At 55.6% G+C, this 24,170-nt stretch overlaps 2 protein-coding genes and 2 long non-coding RNA genes across 10 annotated transcripts; 2 read left to right on the top strand and 2 right to left on the bottom strand.

Moving 5' to 3' along the window:
• Positions 1-2,629: 2,629 nt before the first annotated feature.
• LOC135321799 (ral guanine nucleotide dissociation stimulator-like) lies at positions 2,630-6,079 on the top strand. Of its 2 annotated transcripts, none has more exons than XM_064487891.1 (6): positions 2,630-3,067; positions 3,704-3,763; positions 4,714-4,907; positions 5,102-5,207; positions 5,476-5,569; positions 5,893-6,079. In XM_064487891.1, exons 2-6 carry the CDS (start codon positions 3,726-3,728, stop codon positions 5,896-5,898), a joined length of 438 nt encoding a protein of 145 aa, XP_064343961.1. In that variant the 5' UTR covers positions 2,630-3,067; positions 3,704-3,725; the 3' UTR covers positions 5,899-6,079. The 2 variants fall into 2 exon arrangements, with proteins under 2 accessions (XP_064343961.1, XP_064343962.1); XM_064487892.1 differs by having other exon boundaries at positions 2,632-3,067; positions 5,108-5,207.
• A 22-nt stretch (positions 6,080-6,101) lies between these two features.
• LOC135321800 (uncharacterized) lies at positions 6,102-10,615 on the bottom strand. 2 transcript variants are annotated; one of them, XR_010381875.1, is made up of 3 exons: positions 10,521-10,615; positions 7,650-7,777; positions 6,102-6,344 (listed from the first exon to the last, which is right to left on the bottom strand). It is a non-coding gene; the product is annotated as an uncharacterized LOC135321800 (long non-coding RNA). The 2 variants fall into 2 exon arrangements; XR_010381874.1 differs by lacking the exon at positions 10,521-10,615 and adding an exon at positions 9,731-10,204.
• A 3,835-nt stretch (positions 10,616-14,450) lies between these two features.
• LOC135321797 (ral guanine nucleotide dissociation stimulator-like) lies at positions 14,451-17,907 on the top strand. Of its 2 annotated transcripts, none has more exons than XM_064487889.1 (6): positions 14,451-14,894; positions 15,531-15,590; positions 16,541-16,734; positions 16,930-17,035; positions 17,304-17,397; positions 17,721-17,907. In XM_064487889.1, exons 2-6 carry the CDS (start codon positions 15,553-15,555, stop codon positions 17,724-17,726), a joined length of 438 nt encoding a protein of 145 aa, XP_064343959.1. In that variant the 5' UTR covers positions 14,451-14,894; positions 15,531-15,552; the 3' UTR covers positions 17,727-17,907. The 2 variants fall into 2 exon arrangements, with proteins under 2 accessions (XP_064343959.1, XP_064343960.1); XM_064487890.1 differs by having other exon boundaries at positions 14,453-14,894; positions 16,936-17,035.
• LOC135321798 (uncharacterized) lies at positions 17,904-22,457 on the bottom strand. Of its 4 annotated transcripts, XR_010381873.1 has the most exons (4): positions 22,347-22,457; positions 21,557-21,682; positions 19,475-20,641; positions 17,904-18,172 (listed from the first exon to the last, which is right to left on the bottom strand). It is a non-coding gene; the product is annotated as an uncharacterized LOC135321798 (long non-coding RNA). The 4 variants fall into 4 exon arrangements; XR_010381870.1 differs by lacking the exon at positions 22,347-22,457 and having other exon boundaries at positions 21,557-22,162; XR_010381871.1 differs by lacking the exon at positions 22,347-22,457 and having other exon boundaries at positions 19,475-20,604; positions 21,557-22,162.
• Between the last annotated feature and the right edge of the window lie 1,713 nt (positions 22,458-24,170).

The following is a 24,170-nucleotide window of genomic DNA, read 5'->3' as shown; positions in this document are numbered from 1 at the left end:
TTTATCTTCCTTGGTGGGTAGCTCTTCTCCTAGCCAGAGTTCGGGGATCCAGGTTCTTTTTATCCGCTGAATCGATCATCTTCGACATATGGCTTCTCAGGTCTCAAGGACGTGAAGGAGGACGTGAAGGGGAACGTGTGGGAGATCTTTATGGGCTGTGCTGAAGTTCACATGCCACCGTTAGACCTCAACAGCTGAGCGCGCCCGACTGCCAGGGAGGCCGGGAAATGGAGTCCAGCCGCATCTGTGCCCACGAACAGGAGGCAGTGACCATGGTAAGCAGCTAGGCCAGAGCGCCACACGGAGCTAGAGGTAGAGGCCAGCTCCCTGTGGGTGGGCACCCTCTCTCGGCCTCACCTTGCTATCTCTGATGCCGAGTTGAGGATCTCGGGCCCCCAGGTCATGAGGTCCCTACTGTCATTTGCTCCGTGCCATGCTGCCCGTGGCCTTGCTCTCTCTCACGTCCCCAGTGTATTCCATCAGAGCAGTTATTACTTCCTGATTACATCCTTCCTTGTCATTCAGTTTACCCGCTGGCCTTCCTCCTACGTGGACGGAAGCTCCATGAAGGCAAGGAAGCAGCCAACGAGATGGTCACGTCACTCTAGTGATGTCAGCCTCCATCTGCCCATCTGTCCCTGGGTCTCTGCATATCCAGCTGGAGAAGTTCAGCGTGCCAGACTGTGTAATCAGAGAAGTGGACAGTTTTCCTGCTCCCAGGACTGTGCTACTGAGTGTGCACAGTGGACACAGGCTGTCTATAATCCCAGTTCCAGCCCTGCTACCTGCATGGCCTTGACTCACGAGCTCTAAACTTCCAGCAAGGGCCTCAGAATTTCTCATTCCATTTGCTTTAGAGAACTGAAACCCTCAGACCTCAGGATGCTCTTGCCCATTTCTCCTGTGTGGGGACAGTTTCCTACTGGCGACACAGAGTGTGAGCACTGGTTTAGGCACGCAAACACACACACACACACACACACATACCAACAAAGACACACACATAGACACCCGTGTACAATGACATTGAATAAGAATTATCGCGTCGCATCCTAAGAGGAACAGCCATGGAGGAGGAAGTCAGAGGAAGATAACTTGGGTCGCAGGCAACACCTCCAGGTGACATCACTCTCCAATTTTTCAGGCCTTATTCCACTTGCACCTCAGGACATCCCTGGAAGTACTTGCTAGAATCATTCCCACTGTGCAGCTGGGGAGACACACGGGCCTGGACACACACCAGGACTTCCCCAGGATGGAGAACAGGTAAGTATGAGGGGTGGAGTCTGGAAGCCAGGGCGTCTCCTCAAAGCTGCATGCAGACCCTCCCCGGCAGCTCTAGAGACGGCGGGGCTGCTATAACTGTGCAAGATGCGGGTTCACGTGGAGAAGGGCGTGAGCAGGCAAGCAGCCCTGAGGGCAGTGTGTGGAGGTGTTGTCTTAGGAGGGGCTTCCAGGAAGTGGACCCCAGGAAGTGACATCACATCCTTCACAGACCCCAACCGAAATGGAACCTGGTTACCAGGCACCCACATTCTAGTGACGGCTCCAGAGCCAGCGCACTTGGCTGGAGACAGTTGAAGACACAGGATGTTCTCCTCTTGTTTCCCGGTCTCCCGGGGCTTCTCCGCCAGGAAACCCTGGACTGCGAGGTTCTTCGGTGGCTGTAGGCGTCTGTGGAACCCTCCACCCAGACGCCTGTGGCCTATTTTGCGCAGGTCACCTAAGGTAACGCAGGGTGGCCTGGAGAAGGCCAGTGTGGGACCGGCCTCCACTGGGGGCCCTCCCTGGGCAGGCCCGCTTTCCCTCATCTCCATGTCGCTGAAGGGGGACTTGAGAGGAGGTGTCCCCTCTGGGCAGGAATGGCTTGTTGAACACTTGGTAACCTGGTGGTCCTGTCATGGCCGCACCCAAGGACAGGGCTGATAAGGGGGAAAGAGGACCCCTGAGGGGCATCTTCTCTGTGTCAATGGGAATACAAGGCTCCCACTTTGTCAGCTTTTCTGCCCCTGAAGGAGGTCTGTGCAGACAGTGGTGGATGTGTGTCAGGACTGGAGATTTCTTATGGGTCGGACAACCAGACAGGGTTCTGAGGCTGCTGCCTGGCCTCTGGGCACTGTATTTACAGGACTCAACACAAGGGACGGGACAGGAACTGGTCCATGGAGAACCCCGCACCACCTCCCTGCAGGAGGCGCAGGTGCCCCACGACAGCAGCAGAGCCAAGGACGCACTCAGTGTGAGTGTGAGCGAGGAGAATCCACACCCAGGAAGCCCCGGGCCCCACTGCTGCCCCGCTTCTCCCCTGGGCTGCCTCTTAAGAGAGCTGCTGGCAAAGGGATCTGATGCCCCGTCTCCCCCATCTGCCGTCACATCCCAGGCCCTGCCTTAGCCAGACGCAAAGTCAGTGCCCACATATGAGTCCAAATCTGAGAAAGAGACTTGGACAGAACTTCAGTATATGTACAGTCAAGGGTGTTTCTGCATTTTTCTACACGTTGTCCTGTTTCTTCTACATCCCCACGTGTCCACATTAAACTGAATATCCTGAGCCCACCCACCCCAGGCTCAGCCGCTGTGTTCTCATCCCTAGAATGGGATGTGTGACCGCAGTCACGGGGATGAAGTGGTGCATGCAGGGAGGGGCCGGCACTGCGGTGCTGACACAGGGATCTGAGGCACTGATGCATTTCATCATCGCCCTTCGCCCCTTGTACTGGTGATGCCGAGAACCTTGGATCTGCTCAGGGCTCCCCTGTTCCACCTCAGTCACAAGAGCTTGAGGCTTGAGGATTCGGTCTAATCTCCAGCCCCAAGTGCCTGGGGGTCCCCGGTGCTGCCTCTGATTCACATCTCTCCTCTTTCCACCCCAGGGTGGAGCTGGACCATCAGGGAGCAGGGATGAGGCCTACAGGGCTTGGAGCCTCCAGCGACACAGGCTGGAGAAGCTGGTGGCAAAGCTGGTGCCTGCCGTCCTGGGCGGCCACCCCTCCTATGTGAACACATTTCTGGGCAATTATCGAACTTTTGCCACCGCCCAGCAGGTGCTGGACCATCTGTTCCGGAGGTGAGCACTCTGTCTTCATGGGACATTGGGGACCTGGCCACCTACCAGCAGTGCCATGAGGCATTGTTCCTCTACCTCCCTAAGCCTCAGTTTCCCCCCTGCACCCTGGGGTCAAGAGAGGATCAGGCCCTAGGAGGGTAGGATCAGAGGGAGACCTTCACGGAAGGTGCTCTCTGGGGACCTGGCTCAGGGCAAGAGCAGCTGGCGGGGCTGTGGTTGTGCGAATTTGTCATTGTCCTCCTGCCCAAGAGCTAGCGTCTGCCTCCTGTGTCACTGGGACTTTGGCCTTGGGTGGAACTGTTTTCCCATTTCAAAGGGGATCTGTGACGCCATTAGCTGTCCCTGTCCTGGGAGAGTGAGAGCAGGGATCCCTGGGAGGGACAAGTGGGGTCCCAGGCCCACTCAGATGTGCGCTGTGGGGCCGGGTGGGCTCACTCACTCATTCCTCCAATGTATAGGAAGGGCCCCCAGGGCGAGGGGCTTTTCTAGGAACAACCATCATTTAATGCATCGAGCAGACATCAGCCCTGCCCTCCAGGGCTTCCATTCTCTGGGGTGTCACACTGTCACACTAGACAGCACATCCAGCTAGTGTGCTCGGGACAGTCCATGTGACGCCTTCCTGCTCTCCTCTAGATACGGATGCATCCTCCCTGTTATGGAAGAGGACGGGGGACCCCTGCACCAGCTGAAACAGTGAGTCTTTTGGATTGAAGCGGGAAGGACTCCTTCCCCAAATAGTGTGTGAAGCTCTGGGCTCTCTGGTTGGTCCAAGGTGGGCAGAATCCAGGATCCCACATATCCAGTGAGTCTGGTTTGAGAGCAAAAGTCCTAGGGCTTCCCCTGGCAAAGAGGAGACGAGACCCAGAGAGCTGTGGATGGGACTGTGGTGCTGTGAGGGGCAGCTGGGAGGTCAGAAGACAGAGTCAACCCTGAAGAAAACCCACAACCATCCCCTACACATCCCATCCCTGCCCACACGCCCTATGGGAGACACAGAACGCAAGGGGTGGAGAGCATCCTGCCCACCATCTAGTGGAGCCTCAATGGTGGGGACTCAGCTGGTGCTCAGGGGACCCAGTGAGCCTCAGGGGACAGCTGAGCCCATCCTGATGATGCTGAGTGGCAGGGGCAGAAGGAGACCCAGGCAGGGTCCCTGGAGGATTCTGCAGCCAGCAGGTGCAGGAGCTAAAGTCTGTGGAGTTAGGAGGCCCGTGGGCAGCCTGGATGGCCGACACAGCCTGTCTGTTCCCTCCTGGCTCAGGCACTGATAGAGCAGCTCCCGTGTCCCTTAGAGGGCAGTGCCCAGAACGCACAGCCTGCCTGTCCTCACAGATGTGCCATCCAGTGGGGAGGGGCAGGGAGAGGGACATAGCAGTGTGACAGTTGTCCCTGAAGTGGTGGACAGGTGGTCACACCACTGAGCCAGGGCTGTCCCTTCAGAAGGCTGGTAGCAGCCCCTCCTCTGTGTCCAAGCCCGCCTCTGCCCACACTGCCAGCTGAGATGGGACATGGAGCAGAGCCGGCCTCTGGATGGGCAGGAGCCAAAGGCAAAAAGGCCCAGGTCCCCGCAGGGCTACCCTGGGAGCCCAGCATGGTAGGAAAGGCCAAGCCTCTGACCCTGGTGTCCCCCTGACTACCCCCAGGGCCATGTCCTCCATCCTGGGCACCTGGCTGTTCCAGTACCCAGACGATTTCCACCAGCCTCCAGAATTCCCATGCCTTAAGACCATTGTCGCTTACGTAGAGCTCAGCATGCCTGGCTCCGACCTGGAGCAGCAGGCCCACCTCCTCCTGGCACAGCTGGAGCAACTGGAGCTCCCAGAGGCAGACAGTGATGGTGAGCAGGATGCAGGGTGGGGGATCTGGTGGGTGGGGAGGGGAAGGCACTGGACCCCACAGAGCAGAGTCTGGGAAGACTCCCTGGGGGTGGAGTCAGGGAGTGAGAGTTGATTGAGTAGCAGTGAGGGCTCCCCTGGCTTTGGGAGACACGTGGGAAAGCAGTCCTATTGATGAGAGTTTCCCTTCTTGGAGCTACAGCACCAGCTCCAGAACCCGCTGGGGAAGCCCCTCTGGATGGAGAGCCAGCTCCAGCTCTCCTGCCTGCAACAGCACCAGAGCCAGAGCAGAGGGACGCGCTGTAAGTATCAGTCAGGCTCTGCTGCCTCCCGTCGCCTTCAGGCCCGGGACGCCCACTGTTCTTGAGGTGTCTGTGATTTACAATTCCGGATTACTCTTAGAGGTGATAACATATTCCTTGCGGCCTGTTGTGTTTGTGTTTTATTGTTAATAGAAACATCAAAGTGCCCTACATGTCTTTGTTTGGATACACTCACTTCTCTGCACCAGGCACACCGGGCGGGGATGTGGACAAGTGAACCCAGCATGTTCCCAATCTCTCCCTGCAGGTCCTGTGAGGCAGCGGCCTCCTCTCCCTTGTCTGCTGTGGACCCAGGGCCCAGCTCAGGGCCTCCATCAACACTCCCTGAGACCCCGCCCTTGGTAAGTGGCCGGTCATGTCATGATCAAGACAAGGACATAAAAGGCAACCCCGAATTTTGATCTTAGAGGGTTTGTTTTTTTCCAGCAGTGAGACTGATGTTGTGTTTGTGTGAATGTTGCCTGTTTGTCCGACATCCATGGAGCCAGCAGCTCACTTGCCATTCCCATATGGCCACCAGAGGGAGGGGTGTCACTGCTTCTGAGAAACACTGTTCCATTCCAACGTGGTCCTTCCCAATTTAGCCCCCCTCAGAACATGTTTTAGAAAGTGAGGATTTCTTTAAGCTATAGAGCTTTGGTTTTTTCCTTCAATCTCATTTCAGGTCTAATCTCAATACACTGTAATTCACAAAAAGAAGTTGGCCACTGAGTGGAAGTTGTCCCTTGGGATACACAGACATGTGTTAGTCTGTGTCCAGCACCCATCTGTGTCCACCTCTGTCCCTTCCTCTCTCCCTCCAACCGTCTGCGTTTGTAAATATCTATTTAAATAAAAGACTTTGACAATCAGTGCAATGTAGTAGAGATATTTTAATTCATGTTGCCTTGTGTGTGTGTGATGTAGATTTGGGTAGAAAGACGTCTGCTCACAGGACAGTGGGGTTGTCCCTGAATCCCTAGGAGACAATTGAAGCAGGGCAGTAGGTCTCGGTGAGAGTCACTCACCGGGGAATTTCTCCTGCTCAGCACAGCCAAGGTGGGTCCGCATCGACTTCTATCCCCAGAGCACTGAGTCTGCTTTCGCCTGGGGGGCTTTGCTACAATCCTGTGTATCCTAAAGTGTCAGAAGAAAGAACAGTGATGATAAGAACTGCGGGAGAGGGACAGGTTTTGATTTCAATTACCTGCTCCTCTACCTACAACGGCTTTCCCTGGATTGTAGTATAACGAACGCTCAGCCACCTGGGAGCAGAGTCTATGCCTGGTTTTGAGCATATTACAGATCTCCAGCCCAGCACTTGGCCAAGAAGATGTACACGTATTGCTGAGTGAATACAGTTGGGAGGGAAGATAGGACAGGTTCGGGAATATATTTGAAATGGGGCCACTCCTGGAGCTTTCCTGACAGGAGGTCATCATACATAGGCACCTTCCTCACCTGCCACACCTGCCAGGCCGTTTACTCCTGAAGACCTTCCCACAGAGCCCCTCAGCCAGGACCCACATGATCCCAGGGCTCTCCCACATCACATCTCACCATCTGCTCTCACTTCCGTTCTCATTTTGGCCCCCTTGACTCTCCTGCTGTGTGGCTCTCCACTCTAGGACTCAGGGGACACCTCTGACTCCCTCAGGGATCCAAAGTCAGAATATTAGATCCTACAGACCTGTAGTTCCACTATGGGACTGAATTTAGGGATCAGTCACCACATGGAGAAATACCGCTCTGCATGACTGTCATAATGGGGGGGGGGGTTTCTCCTGAACAATCTATGTTAAATTCGATGGCATAAAGGAAGCATGTTTTTCTTGCAATGAGCATCCCTACTAAATGGAGCCATTTCTCTGATGAGGCTCTAAAAGACCTGACGCACAGCATGAGGAACAGTTTGAAGTGATATTGTGCTATAACGCAGTATATAATGCTGTGATACTTCTAAAAATTGTTATTATCCAGTTGGGCTAGAGTTATTGAAGAAAAAAACATTGTGTGTATATGACCCTTTAAATTTCTCATGTTTCCATGAAATTCAGAAGATGGTGGTGAATTCATCCATTTCCTTCTCGGCATTCATTGGGATGATCCTGTTTTTTCTCCTCACACTGTTAATGGAATGGAGTATATACTCATGCATTTTTCTAGGGTGAAGCCACCCTGCATTCCAGGAATCTTTCCCACTTGTTCATGGTGCACAATTCTTTTTAAACAGATGGATGTGAGTGACTAGTATATAGGTATTTTTCTGCCCTTTCTACCTCAGCTCAGGCTTCCTGAGCCCTGGTAGGGTGGCCGGTGATGGCCAGGACACAACACCGAACCACAGAGGTTTTTGCCTTCTCATTACTCATGATAATCGTTCTTACTAACCCCCGATGCTTGATTTACACAGTCATGACTGTCTGACAGACCTGCACTCACCCATTTCCCCACCTCGTGTCTCACTCTCCACTCGTTCCTTCTGGGATTCGTTCATTTCTTCCTTCAATCCAACCGTCCTCACTCTCAGTGACAGCCTGACAGCGGCAAACTCTCTGAGTCTCTTGGATCTGAACACAATGTTATTTTGTTTTACTCCTGAGTCATGGCTTAGAAGAAAAAATATATGGACATTCCTGTGATGGGTCCCTTCGCATCTGAGATGTCTTTCTGAAGTCTTGAAGTCAGTGGCAGCCTGGCCTCGAACAAAGTGGGCTCACTTGGACCACTGGGCCCTGGCTGGGCTGAGAAGCATCCGTGCAGATGGGGCACAGCCCTTGGAGGAGCATCAGCAGGGCCCTCGCGGGTCAGGAGGCAGGGGAGGGGAAAAAGTGGGCAAGAGCCTCTCCTGTGGTTTCCATGGCGAGCAACAGGGAGGCAGGACTAGCAGGTGGGAGGAATCAGCATCTCTGGGTGGAGGGGCTGCCCCTACTTGTCTGTCCCCGCCCTGGGTGTGCTCACTGGCATCTTCTACTGTCTCTAGGAACTGACTAGCCCTGGGAGGGGCAGCCCCTCCAGGGTCAGTGGGACCCAGATGTCAAAGTGTCAGAAAACAGACAATAAAAAACGGCTAGCATACATGTCCAAACCACAGGCCTCTGTTTCCGCATCCGTGGAGGGCGGGATTGGTCCCAGTGGCCCTCCAAGGTCCAGCCCTGCACTCTCAGAGTCCAGCCAGCCCCCAGGACCTCCCCGAATTCAGGTCCTAACTGTCTGGGGTCAGCAAAGCAGCCATGCCTCTACCCAGCCCTGCAGATCAGGCATTTCAAGGCCAGTGGGTCACCTGGGGCTTCTGTGGCACAGGAGAACAGGCAGTGGTGGGGCTGCTGGCTCAGCCTCCAGGTTGGACTTCACAAATGGAACAGGGGGTTCTGGGCTGGAATAATCCAGGCTTGTTCGCCAAGGGGAAGGACGGGGGTAACCGAGTCAGAGCACAGACTGCCAGTGCCTCGAGAACCATGCTGAGGACCGGGGGCGAGGGGGTCGGCAACTGGGAGCGAGCATCCTGCTGGGATCCTGTGAGATGGTGGCTGGGTGATTAATGCTGAAGCTCACACTGCCCAGAAGGCTTCTGGAAATAAACACGCTCTCATAAACACAGGAACATCCTGAGAAGACAGTCAGACAAGGCTGGGAGACAAATGCGGGGCACGCGGCCCACCGCCCATCAGAAAGCACCCCTCGCACACACGCCCCTTGTCACCACGGCTGCCTTGCCTGTCAGTGGTGACAGTGAGTGGCCTGCTTTCCTGACCGCTTGGCCAGTGGCCAAAAGTCAGGGCTGAAGTTGGCACTTGTTCACCAGTGCTGTCCAGGGGACAGCAGGTGCCACAGAAGGATCTGTGGGGCCTCCTTGTGTCTGGCCAGAGGGACAAGATCTGCAGATGGGTGTGGGGGTGCTGATCCTGCACCCGGGAAGTACACTGGCTAACTGGCCATCCTTTCCTGGAATCCCTGAGAACCAGCAAGACGGGGACCTTGACATTTGGGGCAGGACTGAGCCACCCCATGTCTGTTCTGAGTCTTGTCTTTCTGCCTGTCCTCCTGACAAGGTGGCGCTCTGAGCATTTTCATCTGGAGACAGGAAGACAGAGGCCCACAGGGGCAAAGTGACCTGCCCAAGGCCACACAGCCACAGCCAGGAGGGGCGCAGACTCCAAGTCCAGCCCCTTCCCACTGGGACATGGCCTGTAGCTGCAGAAGGCCCCAGCTGCAGCCCACAGAGGGTTCTCGGGAGTCCTTCTGACTCCAGAACCAGGGAGAGCAGGAGACCCCCAGGCCCCACATCTGCAAACGATAGCTACTGATAAAAAAAAAAAAAAAAAAAAAAAAAATTGGCACGTCCAGAGCAGCCCAGGGCCAGAGTATAGTTCTTGAAGGCAGAAGGTGAGTCAGCTGGTCTCCTTCTTGCCAGGGTGGGTGGGATCCTGGTCCTCAGCCCCTGCCACAGCACTGGTGGATTTGGGGGACCCCGCAGCCTCTAAAACAAGCTCCTGGACCCCCTTGCCAGCCACTTGGCATACCTTCTCCCTTCTGACTGCCAGGATTTCTTCAATATTCCTCTTCCCATCCAGGTCCGAGAACCAACCCAGGTTGTCCGGGGTGGTGTGGTGGGTCTGGCAGCCAGGACAGGTCACAATGACCACACCCTGGTGATAGGCAAGCTTGGAGATATGCTTGGAGTACCCAGTCCCACAGACATCGCAGGTGAAGACTAGCTGGTAGTGCGCGGGCACAGGTCCCTTGTCGGAGCTGGAGGGCCGCCAGCCCCAGCCCCAGGCCCGCCTTCTCCCTGCGGCCTCCAGGCAGGCACCGAGCCCCCAGCAGCCACCTCAGGCCAAGCCTCCGGGAGTCGCGCGCCTCTCAACAGTCTCGGCAGGCGGCTCAGCGCTGTCCACAGCAGCCCGCCCGCAGGCCCCAGCCGCCACGATCTGCGCAGCGGAGACCGAACCCCGCCCCGGCTCTCCCCGCGCCACGGCTCTCCCGCACGGCAGAGGCCGCCTCCGGACCGGACTGTCCAGCCACAGCCGAGATCGCCCCCCGCCCCATGCCCCGGCTTCCCCGGCGCGGCCGAGAACGACCCCCGCACCAGATCTCCCCGAGCGGCCAAGGGCGCCCCCCTCCCAGGCTGTCTCGCCACAGCCGAGATCGCCCCGCCCCACAAGCCCCGGCTTTCCGGCGAGGCCGAGAACGACCCCCGCCCAGGCTCTCCCCGCCTCGGTCCTCCCCGCCCCAGATCTCCCCGCCCGGCTGAGGCTGCCCACTGCCCAGGCTCTCCCCGCGCAGCAGACGCCGCCCCCCGCCCCAGCTCACCCCGCACAGCCGAGACCGCCCCAACCGGGCTCTCCGCTCCTGGCCCAGCCCTTCCCCTGCCCCTGCTCCGCAGATTTCTCCCCTCCTGTTCTGGCCCTCCCCGCACAGCCCATACCGCCCCTGCCCCCTGCCCCAAGCTCTGTGCGGGAAGCCCGGGCCACGCTTCGACATCTTGGAAGCAGGCTTCCCTAGGCTGTTGCTTTAAAGATGATTTTGAAGGGAAAAAAAGGAACAGAAAAGAACATAAATACAAAACAGAAACAGACTCATACAAATAGAAAACAAACTTGTGGTTGCCAAGCGGGAGGGGCGTGGGACGGGACAGACCGGGAGTTCGAAATGTGCACACACTGACAGGCAGATGCAGAATCGATGAACAAGATTATACTGTATAGCACAGGGAAATACATACAAGATCTTGTGGTAGCTCACAGCCAAAGACATTGTTCCAATGAATATGGGTATGTTCATGTATCCCTGAAAAATTGTGCTCTACATGGGAAATTGACAAAATTATAAAGAAAGATTCATTAATTGCCCAAATACCTGTCTATATAAATCAACCTTTTTAAATAAAATACCAAAAAGTGCAGGGGGGAGAAAAAGCTGCGGGTTATTTCCATAGCATCCTGGTGTGTTTGACGACGTGGAGTGACCCTATTCGTTCCTTCAGCGAGCATTCGTTGAACGCCTCCTATGTGCCTGATACTGTGCCTGGTGCCCAGGAAATACTCCCTGTCCTGAAAAAGCGTACAGTCGGACATGGAAATGAGCAGCTACAGCAGCGTATGAGCAGTTCTGTCATACTCACCCGGGCCCCGCTAGTTCAGACATGATCACAATTTGGGGAAGGACTGAGATAAGGACCGTATTCGTGGTAGTGTAGAAAGCATGTCGTCTAAGCAAACTGAAAGACAGAGCAATAAGCATTCCTCCACCTAAAAGTACAAATGGCTTCAAGGGCCCTAAGAGCATCCATTGACATGCTACAGCAGTGAAGGCAGAATCCGCTTTAAGGAGCAGAGAACAGAGAAAGCACTCACCTTACAAGGGCAAACCTCTGACTGCCCTGTTGCCATCCCAGTTGAGGGAGTGGGACCTATAGGAAGGAAAAGTGACCTGAAAGGAAAAAGGTAAGTGGTAATACGATAAGGCTGAGAAAGGGCCAAATGAGCAGCCGTGGCAATGACACAGTGGCTTCAGCGATTCAGTGGCGTGTGAGCTGCCTGAACGTGTAACCCCCAATATCTCAGTGGCTTAATACAATCCCGGGCTTTTCTTCCCTTGCGTAACGTCCAAGATGGGTTTATCTTCCTTGGTGGGTAGCTCTTCTCCTAGCCAGAGTTCGGGGATCCAGGTTCTTTTTATCCGCTGAATCGATCATCTTCGACATATGGCTTCTCAGGTCTCAAGGACGTGAAGGAGGACGTGAAGGGGAACGTGTGGGAGATCTTTATGGGCTGTGCTGAAGTTCACATGCCACCATTAGACCTCAACAGCTGAGCGCGCCCGACTGCCAGGGAGGCCGGGAAATGGAGTCCAGCCGCATCTGTGCCCACGAACAGGAGGCAGTGACCATGGTAAGCAGCTAGGCCAGAGCGCCACACGGAGCTAGAGGTAGAGGCCAGCTCCCTGTGGGTGGGCACCCTCTCTCGGCCTCACCTTGCTATCTCTGATGCCGAGTTGAGGATCTCGGGCCCCCAGGTCATGAGGTCCCTACTGTCATTTGCTCCGTGCCATGCTGCCCGTGGCCTTGCTCTCTCTCACGTCCCCAGTGTATTCCATCAGAGCAGTTATTACTTCCTGATTACATCCTTCCTTGTCATTCAGTTTACCCGCTGGCCTTCCTCCTACGTGGACGGAAGCTCCATGAAGGCAAGGAAGCAGCCAACGAGATGGTCACGTCACTCTAGTGATGTCAGCCTCCATCTGCCCATCTGTCCCTGGGTCTCTGCATATCCAGCTGGAGAAGTTCAGCGTGCCAGACTGTGTAATCAGAGAAGTGGACAGTTTTCCTGCTCCCAGGACTGTGCTACTGAGTGTGCACAGTGGACACAGGCTGTCTATAATCCCAGTTCCAGCCCTGCTACCTGCATGGCCTTGACTCACGAGCTCTAAACTTCCAGCAAGGGCCTCAGAATTTCTCATTCCATTTGCTTTAGAGAACTGAAACCCTCAGACCTCAGGATGCTCTTGCCCATTTCTCCTGTGTGGGGACAGTTTCCTACTGGCGACACAGAGTGTGAGCACTGGTTTAGGCACACAAACACACACACACACACACACACACATACCAACAAAGACACACACATAGACACCCGTGTACAATGACATTGAATAAGAATTATCGCGTCGCATCCTAAGAGGAACAGCCATGGAGGAGGAAGTCAGAGGAAGATAACTTGGGTCGCAGGCAACACCTCCAGGTGACATCACTCTCCAATTTTTTAGGCCTTATTCCACTTGCACCTCAGGACGTCCCTGGAAGTACTTGCTAGAATCATTCCCACTGTGCAGCTGGGGAGACACACGGGCCTGGACACACACCAGGACTTCCCCAGGATGGAGAACAGGTAAGTATGAGGGGTGGAGTCTGGAAGCCAGGGCGTCTCCTCAAAGCTGCATGCAGACCCTCCCCGGCAGCTCTAGAGAAGGCGGGGCTGCTATAACTGTGCAAGATGCGGGTTCACGTGGAGAAGGGCGTGAGCAGGCAAGCAGCCCTGAGGGCAGTGTGTGGAGGTGTTGTCTGAGGAGGGGCTTCCAGGAAGTGGACCCCAGGAAGTGACATCACATCCTTCACAGACCCCAACCGAAATGGAACCTGGTTACCAGGCACCCACATTCTAGTGACGGCTCCAGAGCCAGCGCACTTGGCTGGAGACAGTTGAAGACACAGGATGTTCTCCTCTTGTTTCCCGGTCTCCCGGGGCTTCTCCGCCAGGAAACCCTGGACTGCGAGGTTCTTCAGTGGCTGTAGGCGTCTGTGGAACCCTCCACCCAGACGCCTGTGGCCTATTTTGCGCAGGTCACCTAAGGTAACGCAGGGTGGCCTGTAGAAGGCCAGTGTGGGACCGGCCTCCACTGGGGGCCCTCCCTGGGCAGGCCCGCTTTCCCTCATCTCCATGTCGCTGAAGGGGGACTTGAGAGGAGGTGTCCCCTCTGGGCAGGAATGGCTTGTTGAACACTTGGTAACCTGGTGGTCCTGTCATGGCCGCACCCAAGGACAGGGCTGATAAGGGGGAAAGAGGACCCCTGAGGGGCATCTTCTCTGTGTCAATGGGAATACAAGGCTCCCACTTTGTCAGCTTTTCTGCCCCTGAAGGAGGTCTGTGCAGACAGTGGTGGATGTGTGTCAGGACTGGAGATTTCTTATGGGTCGGACAACCAGACAGGGTTCTGAGGCTGCTGCCTGGCCTCTGGGCACTGTATTTACAGGACTCAACACAAGGGACGGGACAGGAACTGGTCCATGGAGAACCCCGCACCACCTCCCTGCAGGAGGCGCAGGTGCCCCACGACAGCAGCAGAGCCAAGGACGCACTCAGTGTGAGTGTGAGCGAGGAGAATCCACACCCAGGAAGCCCCGGGCCCCACTGCTGCCCCGCTTCTCCCCTGGGCTGCCTCTTAAGAGAGCTGCTGGCAAAGGGATCTGATGCCCCGTCTCCCCCATCTGCCGTCACATCCCAGGCCCTGCCTTAGCCAGACGCAAAGTCAGTGCCCACATATGAGTCCAAATCTGAGAAAGAGACTTGGACAGAACTTCAGTATATGTACAGTCAAGGGTGTTTCTGCATTTTTCTACACGTTGTCCTGTTTCTTCTACATCCCCACGTGTCCACATTAAACTGAATATCCTGAGCCCACCCACCCCAGGCTCAGCCGCTGTGTTCTCATCCCTAGAATGGGATGTGTGACCGCAGTCACGGGGATGAAGTGGTGCATGCAGGGAGGGGCCGGCACTGCGGTGCTGACACAGGGATCTGAGGCACTGATGCATTTCATCATCGCCCTTCGCCCCTTGTACTGGTGATGCCGAGAACCTTGGATCTGCTCAGGGCTCCCCTGTTCCACCTCAGTCACAAGAGCTTGAGGCTTGAGGATTCGGTCTAATCTCCAGCCCCAAGTGCCTGGGGGTCCCCGGTGCTGCCTCTGATTCACATCTCTCCTCTTTCCACCCCAGGGTGGAGCTGGACCATCAGGGAGCAGGGATGTGGCCTACAGGGCTTGGAGCCTCCAGTGACACAGGCTGGAGAAGCTGGTGGCAAAGCTGGTGCCTGCCGTCCTGGGCGGCCACCCCTCCTATGTGAACACATTTCTGGGCAATTATCGAACTTTTGCCACCGCCCAGCAGGTGCTGGACCATCTGTTCCGGAGGTGAGCACTCTGTCTTCATGGGACATTGGGGACCTGGCCACCTACCAGCAGTGCCATGAGGCATTGTTCCTCTACCTCCCTAAGCCTCAGTTTCCCCCCTGCACCCTGGGGTCAAGAGAGGATCAGGCCCTAGGAGGGTAGGATCAGAGGGAGACCTTCACGGAAGGTGCTCTCTGGGGACCTGGCTCAGGGCAAGAGCAGCTGGCGGGGCTGTGGTTGTGCAAATTTGTCATTGTCCTCCTGCCCAAGAGCTAGCGTCTGCCTCCTGTGTCACTGGGACTTTGGCCTTGGGTGGAACTGTTTTCCCATTTCAAAGGGGATCTGTGACGCCATTAGCTGTCCCTGTCCTGGGAGAGTGAGAGCAGGGATCCCTGGGAGGGACAAGTGGGGTCCCAGGCCCACTCAGATGTGCGCTGTGGGGCCGGGTGGGCTCACTCACTCATTCCTCCAATGTATAGGAAGGGCCCCCAGGGCGAGGGGCTTTTCTAGGAACAACCATCATTTAATGCATCGAGCAGACATCAGCCCTGCCCTCCAGGGCTTCCATTCTCTGGGGTGTCACACTGTCACACTAGACAGCACATCCAGCTAGTGTGCTCGGGACAGTCCATGTGACGCCTTCCTGCTCTCCTCTAGATACGGATGCATCCTCCCTGTTATGGAAGAGGACGGGGGACCCCTGCACCAGCTGAAACAGTGAGTCTTTTGGATTGAAGCGGGAAGGACTCCTTCCCCAAATAGTGTGTGAAGCTCTGGGCTCTCTGGTTGGTCCAAGGTGGGCAGAATCCAGGATCCCACATATCCAGTGAGTCTGGTTTGAGAGCAAAAGTCCTAGGGCTTCCCCTGGCAAAGAGGAGACGAGACCCAGAGAGCTGTGGATGGGACTGTGGTGCTGTGAGGGGCAGCTGGGAGGTCAGAAGACAGAGTCAACCCTGAAGAAAACCCACAACCATCCCCTACACATCCCATCCCTGCCCACACGCCCTATGGGAGACACAGAACGCAAGGGGTGGAGAGCATCCTGCCCACCATCTAGTGGAGCCTCAATGGTGGGGACTCAGCTGGTGCTCAGGGGACCCAGTGAGCCTCAGGGGACAGCTGAGCCCATCCTGATGATGCTGAGTGGCAGGGGCAGAAGGAGACCCAGGCAGGGTCCCTGGAGGATTCTGCAGCCAGCAGGTACAGGAGCTAAAGTCTGTGGAGTTAGGAGGCCCGTGGGCAGCCTGGATGGCCGACACAGCCTGTCTGTTCCCTCCTGGCTCAGGCACTGATAGAGCAGCTCCCGTGTCCCTTAGAGGGCAGTGCCCAGAACGCACAGCCTGCCTGTCCTCACAGATGTGCCATCCAGTGGGGAGGGGCAGGGAGAGGGACATAGCAGTGTGACAGGTGTCCCTGAAGTGGTGGACAGGTGGTCACACCACTGAGCCAGGGCTGTCCCTTCAGAAGGCTGGTAGCAGCCCCTCCTCTGTGTCCAAGCCCGCCTCTGCCCACACTGCCAGCTGAGATGGGACATGGAGCAGAGCCGGCCTCTGGATGGGCAGGAGCCAAAGGCAAAAAGGCCCAGGTCCCCGCAGGGCTACCCTGGGAGCCCAGCATGGTAGGAAAGGCCAAGCCTCTGACCCTGGTGTCCCCCTGACTACCCCCAGGGCCATGTCCTCCATCCTGGGCACCTGGCTGTTCCAGTACCCAGACGATTTCCACCAGCCTCCAGAATTCCCATGCCTTAAGACCATTGTCGCTTACGTAGAGCTCAGCATGCCTGGCTCCGACCTGGAGCAGCAGGCCCACCTCCTCCTGGCACAGCTGGAGCAACTGGAGCTCCCAGAGGCAGACAGTGATGGTGAGGAGGATGCAGGGTGGGGGATCTGGTGGGTGGGGGGGGGGAAGGCACTGGACCCCACAGAGCAGAGTCTGGGAAGACTCCCTGGGGGTGGAGTCAGGGAGTGAGAGTTGATTGAGTAGCAGTGAGGGCTCCCCTGGCTTTGGGAGACACGTGGGAAAGCAGTCCTATTGATGAGAGTTTCCCTTCTTGGAGCTACAGCACCAGCTCCAGAACCCGCTGGGGAAGCCCCTCTGGATGGAGAGCCAGCTCCAGCTCTCCTGCCTGCAACAGCACCAGAGCCAGAGCAGAGGGACGCGCTGTAAGTATCAGTCAGGCTCTGCTGCCTCCCGTCGCCTTCAGGCCCGGGACGCCCACTGTTCTTGAGGTGTCTGTGATTTACAATTCCGGATTACTCTTAGAGGTGATAACATATTCCTTGCGGCCTGTTGTGTTTGTGTTTTATTGTTAATAGAAACATCAAAGTGCCCTACATGTCTTTGTTTGGATACACTCACTTCTCTGCACCAGGCACACCGGGCGGGGATGTGGACAAGTGAACCCAGCATGTTCCCAATCTCTCCCTGCAGGTCCTGTGAGGCAGCGGCCTCCTCTCCCTTGTCTGCTGTGGACCCAGGGCCCAGCTCAGGGCCTCCATCAACACTCCCTGAGACCCCGCCCTTGGTAAGTGGCCGGTCATGTCATGATCAAGACAAGGACATAGAAGGCAACCCCGAATTTTGATCTTAGAGGGTTTGTTTTTTTCCAGCAGTGAGACTGATGTTGTGTTTGTGTGAATGTTGCCTGTTTGTCCGACATCCATGGAGCCAGCAGCTCACTTGCCATTCCCATATGGCCACCAGAGGGAGGGGTGTCACTGCTTCTGAGAAACACTGTTCCATTCCAACGTGGTCCTTCCCAATTTAGCCCCCCTCAGAACATGTTTTAGAAAGTGAGGATTTCTTTAAGCTATAGAGCTTTGGTTTTTTCCTTCAATCTCATTTCAGGTCTAATCTCAATACACTGTAATTCACAAAAAGAAGTTGGCCACTGAGTGGAAGTTGTCCCTTGGGATACACAGACATGTGTTAGTCTGTGTCCAGCACCCATCTGTGTCCACCTCTGTCCCTTCCTCTCTCCCTCCAACCGTCTGCGTTTGTAAATATCTATTTAAATAAAAGACTTTGACAATCAGTGCAATGTAGTAGAGATATTTTAATTCATGTTGCCTTGTGTGTGTGTGATGTAGATTTGGGTAGAAAGAGGTCTGCTCACAGGACAGTGGGGTTGTCCCTGAATCCCTAGGAGACAATTGAAGCAGGGCAGTAGGTCTCGGTGAGAGTCACTCACCGGGGAATTTCTCCTGCTCAGCACAGCCAAGGTGGGTCCGCATCGACTTCTATCCCCAGAGCACTGAGTCTGCTTTCGCCTGGGGGGCTTTGCTACAATCCTGTGTATCCTAAAGTGTCAGAAGAAAGAACAGTGATGATAAGAACTGCGGGAGAGGGACAGGTTTTGATTTCAATTACCTGCTCCTCTACCTACAACGGCTTTCCCTGGATTGTAGTATAACGAACGCTCAGCCACCTGGGAGCAGAGTCTATGCCTGGTTTTGAGCATATTACAGATCTCCAGCCCAGCACTTGGCCAAGAAGATGTACACGTATTGCTGAGTGAATACAGTTGGGAGGGAAGATAGGACAGGTTCGGGAATATATTTGAAATGGGGCCACTCCTGGAGCTTTCCTGACAGGAGGTCATCATACATAGGCACCTTCCTCACCTGCCACACCTGCCAGGCCGTTTACTCCTGAAGACCTTCCCACAGAGCCCCTCAGCCAGGACCCACATGATCCCAGGGCTCTCCCACATCACATCTCACCATCTGCTCTCACTTCCGTTCTCATTTTGGCCCCCTTGACTCTCCTGCTGTGTGGCTCTCCACTCTAGGACTCAGGGGACACCTCTGACTCCCTCAGGGATCCAAAGTCAGAATATTAGATCCTACAGACCTGTAGTTCCACTATGGGACTGAATTTAGGGATCAGTCACCACATGGAGAAATACCGCTCTGCATGACTGTCATAATGGGGGGGGTTTCTCCTGAACAATCTATGTTAAATTCGATGGCATAAAGGAAGCATGTTTTTCTTGCAATGAGCATCCCTACTAAATGGAGCCATTTCTCTGATGAGGCTCTAAAAGACCTGACGCACAGCATGAGGAACAGTTTGAAGTGATATTGTGCTATAACGCAGTATATAATGCTGTGATACTTCTAAAAATTGTTATTATCCAGTTGGGCTAGAGTTATTGAAGAAAAAAACATTGTGTGTATATGACCCTTTAAATTTCTCATGTTTCCATGAAATTCAGAAGATGGTGGTGAATTCATCCATTTCCTTCTCGGCATTCATTGGGATGATCCTGTTTTTTCTCCTCACACTGTTAATGGAATGGAGTATATACTCATGCATTTTTCTAGGGTGAAGCCACCCTGCATTCCAGGAATCTTTCCCACTTGTTCATGGTGCACAATTCTTCTTACACAGATGGATGTGAGTGACTAGTATATAGGTATTTTTCTGCCCTTTCTACCTCAGCTCAGGCTTCCTGAGCCCTGGTAGGGTGGCCGGTGATGGCCAGGACACAACACCGAACCACAGAGGTTTTTGCCTTCTCATTACTCATGATAATCGTTCTTACTAACCCCCGATGCTTGATTTACACAGTCATGACTGTCAGACAGACCTGCACTCACCCATTTCCCCACCTCGTGTCTCACTCTCCACTCGTTCCTTCTGGGATTCGTTCATTTCTTCCTTCAATCCAACCGTCCTCACTCTCAGTGACAGCCTGACAGCGGCAAACTCTCTGAGTCTCTTGGATCTGAACACAATGTTATTTTGCTTTTACTCCTGAGTCATGGCTTAGAAGGAAAAATATTTGGACATTCCTGTGATGGGTCCCTTCGCATCTGAGATGTCTTTCTGAAGTCTTGAAGTCAGTGGCAGCCTGGCCTCGAACAAAGTGGGCTCACTTGGACCACTGGGCCCTGGCTGGGCTGAGAAGCATCCGTGCAGATGGGGCACAGCCCTTGGAGGAGCATCAGCAGGGCCCTCGCGGGTCAGGAGGCAGGGGAGGGGAAAAAGTGGGCAAGAGCCTCTCCTGTGGTTTCCATGGCGAGCAACAGGGAGGCAGGACTAGCAGGTGGGAGGAATCAGCATCTCTGGGTGGAGGGGCTGGCCCTACTTGTCTGTCCCCGCCCTGGGTGTGCTCACTGGCATCTTCTACTGTCTCTAGGAACTGACTAGCCCTGGGAGGGGCAGCCCCTCCAGGGTCAGTGGGACCCAGATGTCAAAGTGTCAGAAAACAGACAATAAAAAACGGCTAGCATACATGTCCAAACCACAGGCCTCTGTTTCCGCATCCGTGGAGGGCGGGATTGGTCCCAGTGGCCCTCCAAGGTCCAGCCCTGCACTCTCAGAGTCCAGCCAGCCCCCAGGACCTCCCCGAATTCAGGTCCTAACTGTCTGGGGTCAGCAAAGCAGCCATGCCTCTACCCAGCCCTGCAGATCAGGCATTTCAAGGCCAGTGGGTCACCTGGGGCTTCTGTGGCACAGGAGAACAGGCAGTGGTGGGGCTGCTGGCTCAGCCTCCAGGTTGGACTTCACAAATGGAACAGGGGGCTCTGGGCTGGAATAATCCAGGCTTGTTCGCCAAGGGGAAGGACGGGGGTAACCGAGTCAGAGCACAGACTGCCAGTGCCTCGAGAACCATGCTGAGGACCGGGGGCGAGGGGGTCGGCAACTGGGAGCGAGCATCCTGCTGGGATCCTGTGAGATGGTGGCTGGGTGATTAATGCTGAAGCTCACACTGCCCAGAAGGCTTCTGGAAATAAACACGCTCTCATAAACACAGGAACATCCTGAGAAGACAGTCAGACAAGGCTGGGAGACAAATGCGGGGCACGCGGCCCACCGCCCATCAGAAAGCACCCCTCGCACACACGCCCCTTGTCACCACGGCTGCCTGGCCTGTCAGTGGTGACAGCGAGTGGCCTGCTTTCCTGACCGCTTGGCCAGTGGCCAAAAGTCAGGGCTGAAGTTGGCACTTGTTCACCAGTGCTGTCCAGGGGACAGCAGGTGCCACAGAAGGATCTGTGGGGCCTCCTTGCGTCTGGCTAGAGGGACAAGATCTGCAGATGGGTGTGGGGGTGCTGATCCTGCACCCGGGAAGTACACTGGCTAACTGGCCATCCTTTCCTGGGATCCCTGAGAACCAGCAAGACGGGGACCTTGACATTTGGGGCAGGACTGAGCCACCCCATGTCTGTTCTGAGTCTTGTCTTTCTGCCTGTCCTCCTGACAAGGTGGCGCTCTGAGCATTTTCATCTGGAGACAGGAAGACAGAGGCCCACAGGGGCAAAGTGACCTGCCCAAGGCCACACAGCCACAGCCAGGAGGGGCGCAGACTCCAAGTCCAGCCCCTTCCCACTGGGACATGGCCTGTAGCTGCAGAAGGCCCCAGCTGCAGCCCACAGAGGGTTCTCGGGAGTCCTTCTGACTCCAGAACCAGGGAGAGCAGGAGACCCCCAGGCCCCACATCTGCAAACGATAGCTACTGATAAAAAAAAAAAAAAAAAAAAAAAAAATTGGCACGTCCAGAGCAGCCCAGGGCCAGAGTATAGTTCTTGAAGGCAGAAGGTGAGTCAGCTGGTCTCCTTCTTGCCAGGGTGGGTGGGATCCTGGTCCTCAGCCCCTGCCACAGCACTGGTGGATTTGGGGGACCCCGCAGCCTCTAAAACAAGCTCCTGGACCCCCTTGCCAGCCACTTGGCATACCTTCTCCCTTCTGACTGCCAGGATTTCTTCAATATTCCTCTTCCCATCCAGGTCCGAGAACCAACCCAGGTTGTCCGGGGTGGTGTGGTGGGTCTGGCAGCCAGGACAGGTCACAATGACCACACCCTGGTGATAGGCAAGCTTGGAGATATGCTTGGAGTACCCAGTCCCACAGACATCGCAGGTGAAGACTAGCTGGTAGTGCGCGGGCACAGGTCCCTTGTCGGAGCTGGAGGGCCGCCAGCCCCAGCCCCAGGCCCGCCTTCTCCCTGCGGCCTCCAGGCAGGCACCGAGCCCCCAGCAGCCACCTCAGGCCAAGCCTCCGGGAGTCGCGCGCCTCTCAACAGTCTCGGCAGGCGGCTCAGCGCTGTCCACAGCAGCCCGCCCGCAGGCCCCAGCCGCCACGATCTGCGCAGCGGAGACCGAACCCCGCCCCGGCTCTCCCCGCGCCACGGCTCTCCCGCACGGCAGAGGCCGCCTCCGGACCAGACTGTCCAGCCACAGCCGAGATCGCCCCCCGCCCCATGCCCCGGCTTTCCCGGCGCGGCCGAGAACGACCCCCGCACCAGATCTCCCCGAGCGGCCAAGGGCGCCCCCCTCCCAGGCTGTCTCGCCACAGCCGAGATCGCCCCGCCCCACAAGCCCCGGCTTTCCGACGAGGCCGAGAACGACCCCCGCCCAGGCTCTCCCCGCCTCGGTCCTCCCCGCCCCAGATCTCCCCGCCCGGCTGAGGCTGCCCACTGCCCAGGCTCTCCCCGCGCAGCAGACGCCGCCCCCCGCCCCAGCTCACCCCGCACAGCCGAGACCGCCCCAACCGGGCTCTCCGCTCCTGGCCCAGCCCTTCCCCTGCCCCTGCTCCGCAGATTTCTCCCCTCCTGTTCTGGCCCTCCCCGCACAGCCCATACCGCCCCTGCCCCCTGCCCCAAGCTCTGTGCGGGAAGCCCGGGCCACGCCTTCGACATCTTGGAAGCAGGCTTCCCTAGGCTGTTGCTTTAAAGATGATTTTGAAGGGAAAAAAAGGAACAGAAAAGAACATAAATACAAAACAGAAACAGACTCATACAAATAGAAAACAAACTTGTGGTTGCCAAGCGGGAGGGGCGTGGGACGGGACAGACCGGGAGTTCGAAATGTGCACACACTGACAGGCAGATGCAGAATCGATGAACAAGATTATACTGTATAGCACAGGGAAATACATACAAGATCTTGTGGTAGCTCACAGCCAAAGACATTGTTCCAATGAATATGGGTATGTTCATGTATCCCTGAAAAATTGTGCTCTACATGGGAAATTGACAAAATTATAAAGAAAGATTCATTAATTGCCCAAATACCTGTCTATATAAATCAACCTTTTTAAATAAAATACCAAAAAGTGCAGGGGGGAGAAAAAGCTGCGGGTTATTTCCATAGCATCCTGGTGTGTTTGACGACGTGGAGTGACCCTATTCGTTCCTTCAGCGAGCATTCGTTGAACGCCTCCTATGTGCCTGATACTGTGCCTGGTGCCCAGGAAATACTCCCTGTCCTGAAAAAGCGTACAGTCGGACATGGAAATGAGCAGCTACAGCAGCGTATGAGCAGTTCTGTCATACTCACCCGGGCCCCGCTAGTTCAGACATGATCACAATTTGGGGAAGGACTGAGATAAGGACCGTATTCGTGGTAGTGTAGAAAGCATGTCGTCTAAGCAAACTGAAAGACAGAGCAATAAGCATTCCTCCACCTAAAAGTACAAATGGCTTCAAGGGCCCTAAGAGCATCCATTGACATGCTACAGCAGTGAAGGCAGAATCCGCTTTAAGGAGCAGAGAACAGAGAAAGCACTCACCTTACAAGGGCAAACCTCTGACTGCCCTGTTGCCATCCCAGTTGAGGGAGTGGGACCTATAGGAAGGAAAAGTGACCTGAAAGGAAAAAGGTAAGTGGTAATACGATAAGGCTGAGAAAGGGCCAAATGAGCAGCCGTGGCAATGACACAGTGGCTTCAGCGATTCAGTGGCGTGTGAGCTGCCTGAACGTGTAACCCCCAATATCTCAGTGGCTTAATACAATCCCGGGCTTTTCTTCCCTTGCGTAACGTCCAAGATGGGTTTATCTTCCTTGGTGGGTAGCTCTTCTCCTAGCCAGAGTTCGGGGATCCAGGTTCTTTTTATCCGCTGAATCGATCATCTTCGACATATGGCTTCTCAGGTCTCAAGGACGTGAAGGAGGACGTGAAGGGGAACGTGTGGGAGATCTTTATGGGCTGTGCTGAAGTTCACATGCCACCGTTAGACCTCAACAGCTGAGCGCGCCCGACTGCCAGGGAGGCCGGGAAATGGAGTCCAGCCGCATCTGTGCCCACGAACAGGAGGCAGTGACCATGGTAAGCAGCTAGGCCAGAGCGCCACACGGAGCTAGAGGTAGAGGCCAGCTCCCTGTGGGTGGGCACCCTCTCTCGGCCTCACCTTGCTATCTCTGATGCCGAGTTGAGGATCTCGGGCCCCCAGGTCATGAGGTCCCTACTGTCATTTGCTCCGTGCCATGCTGCCCGTGGCCTTGCTCTCTCTCACGTCCCCAGTGTATTCCATCAGAGCAGTTATTACTTCCTGATTACATCCTTCCTTGT

The sequence above is a fragment of the Camelus dromedarius genome, chromosome 8, assembly GCF_036321535.1.
Source record: "Camelus dromedarius isolate mCamDro1 chromosome 8, mCamDro1.pat, whole genome shotgun sequence".
NCBI lineage: Eukaryota > Metazoa > Chordata > Mammalia > Artiodactyla > Camelidae > Camelus > Camelus dromedarius.
The sequence above is the reverse complement of the archived record's forward strand: the minus strand, read 5'-3'. Positions and strand labels throughout refer to the sequence as shown.

What these genes read in the sequence shown, in the direction of transcription:
- LOC135321799 (XM_064487891.1), top strand. Translation starts at nt 3,726, where the DNA reads ATGGAAGAGGACGGGGGACCCCTGCACCAGCTGAAACA. An exon ending in CCCCTGCACCAGCTGAAACA is followed by an intron (nt 3,764 to 4,713) that starts GTGAGTCTTTTG and finishes GACTACCCCCAG; the next exon opens with GGCCATGTCCTCCATCCTGG. An exon ending in CCCAGAGGCAGACAGTGATG is followed by an intron (nt 4,908 to 5,101) that starts GTGAGCAGGATG and finishes CCCTTCTTGGAG; the next exon opens with CTACAGCACCAGCTCCAGAA.
- LOC135321797 (XM_064487889.1), top strand. Translation starts at nt 15,553, where the DNA reads ATGGAAGAGGACGGGGGACCCCTGCACCAGCTGAAACA. An exon ending in CCCAGAGGCAGACAGTGATG is followed by an intron (nt 16,735 to 16,929) that starts GTGAGGAGGATG and finishes CCCTTCTTGGAG; the next exon opens with CTACAGCACCAGCTCCAGAA. An exon ending in CCAGAGCAGAGGGACGCGCT is followed by an intron (nt 17,036 to 17,303) that starts GTAAGTATCAGT and finishes CTCTCCCTGCAG; the next exon opens with GTCCTGTGAGGCAGCGGCCT.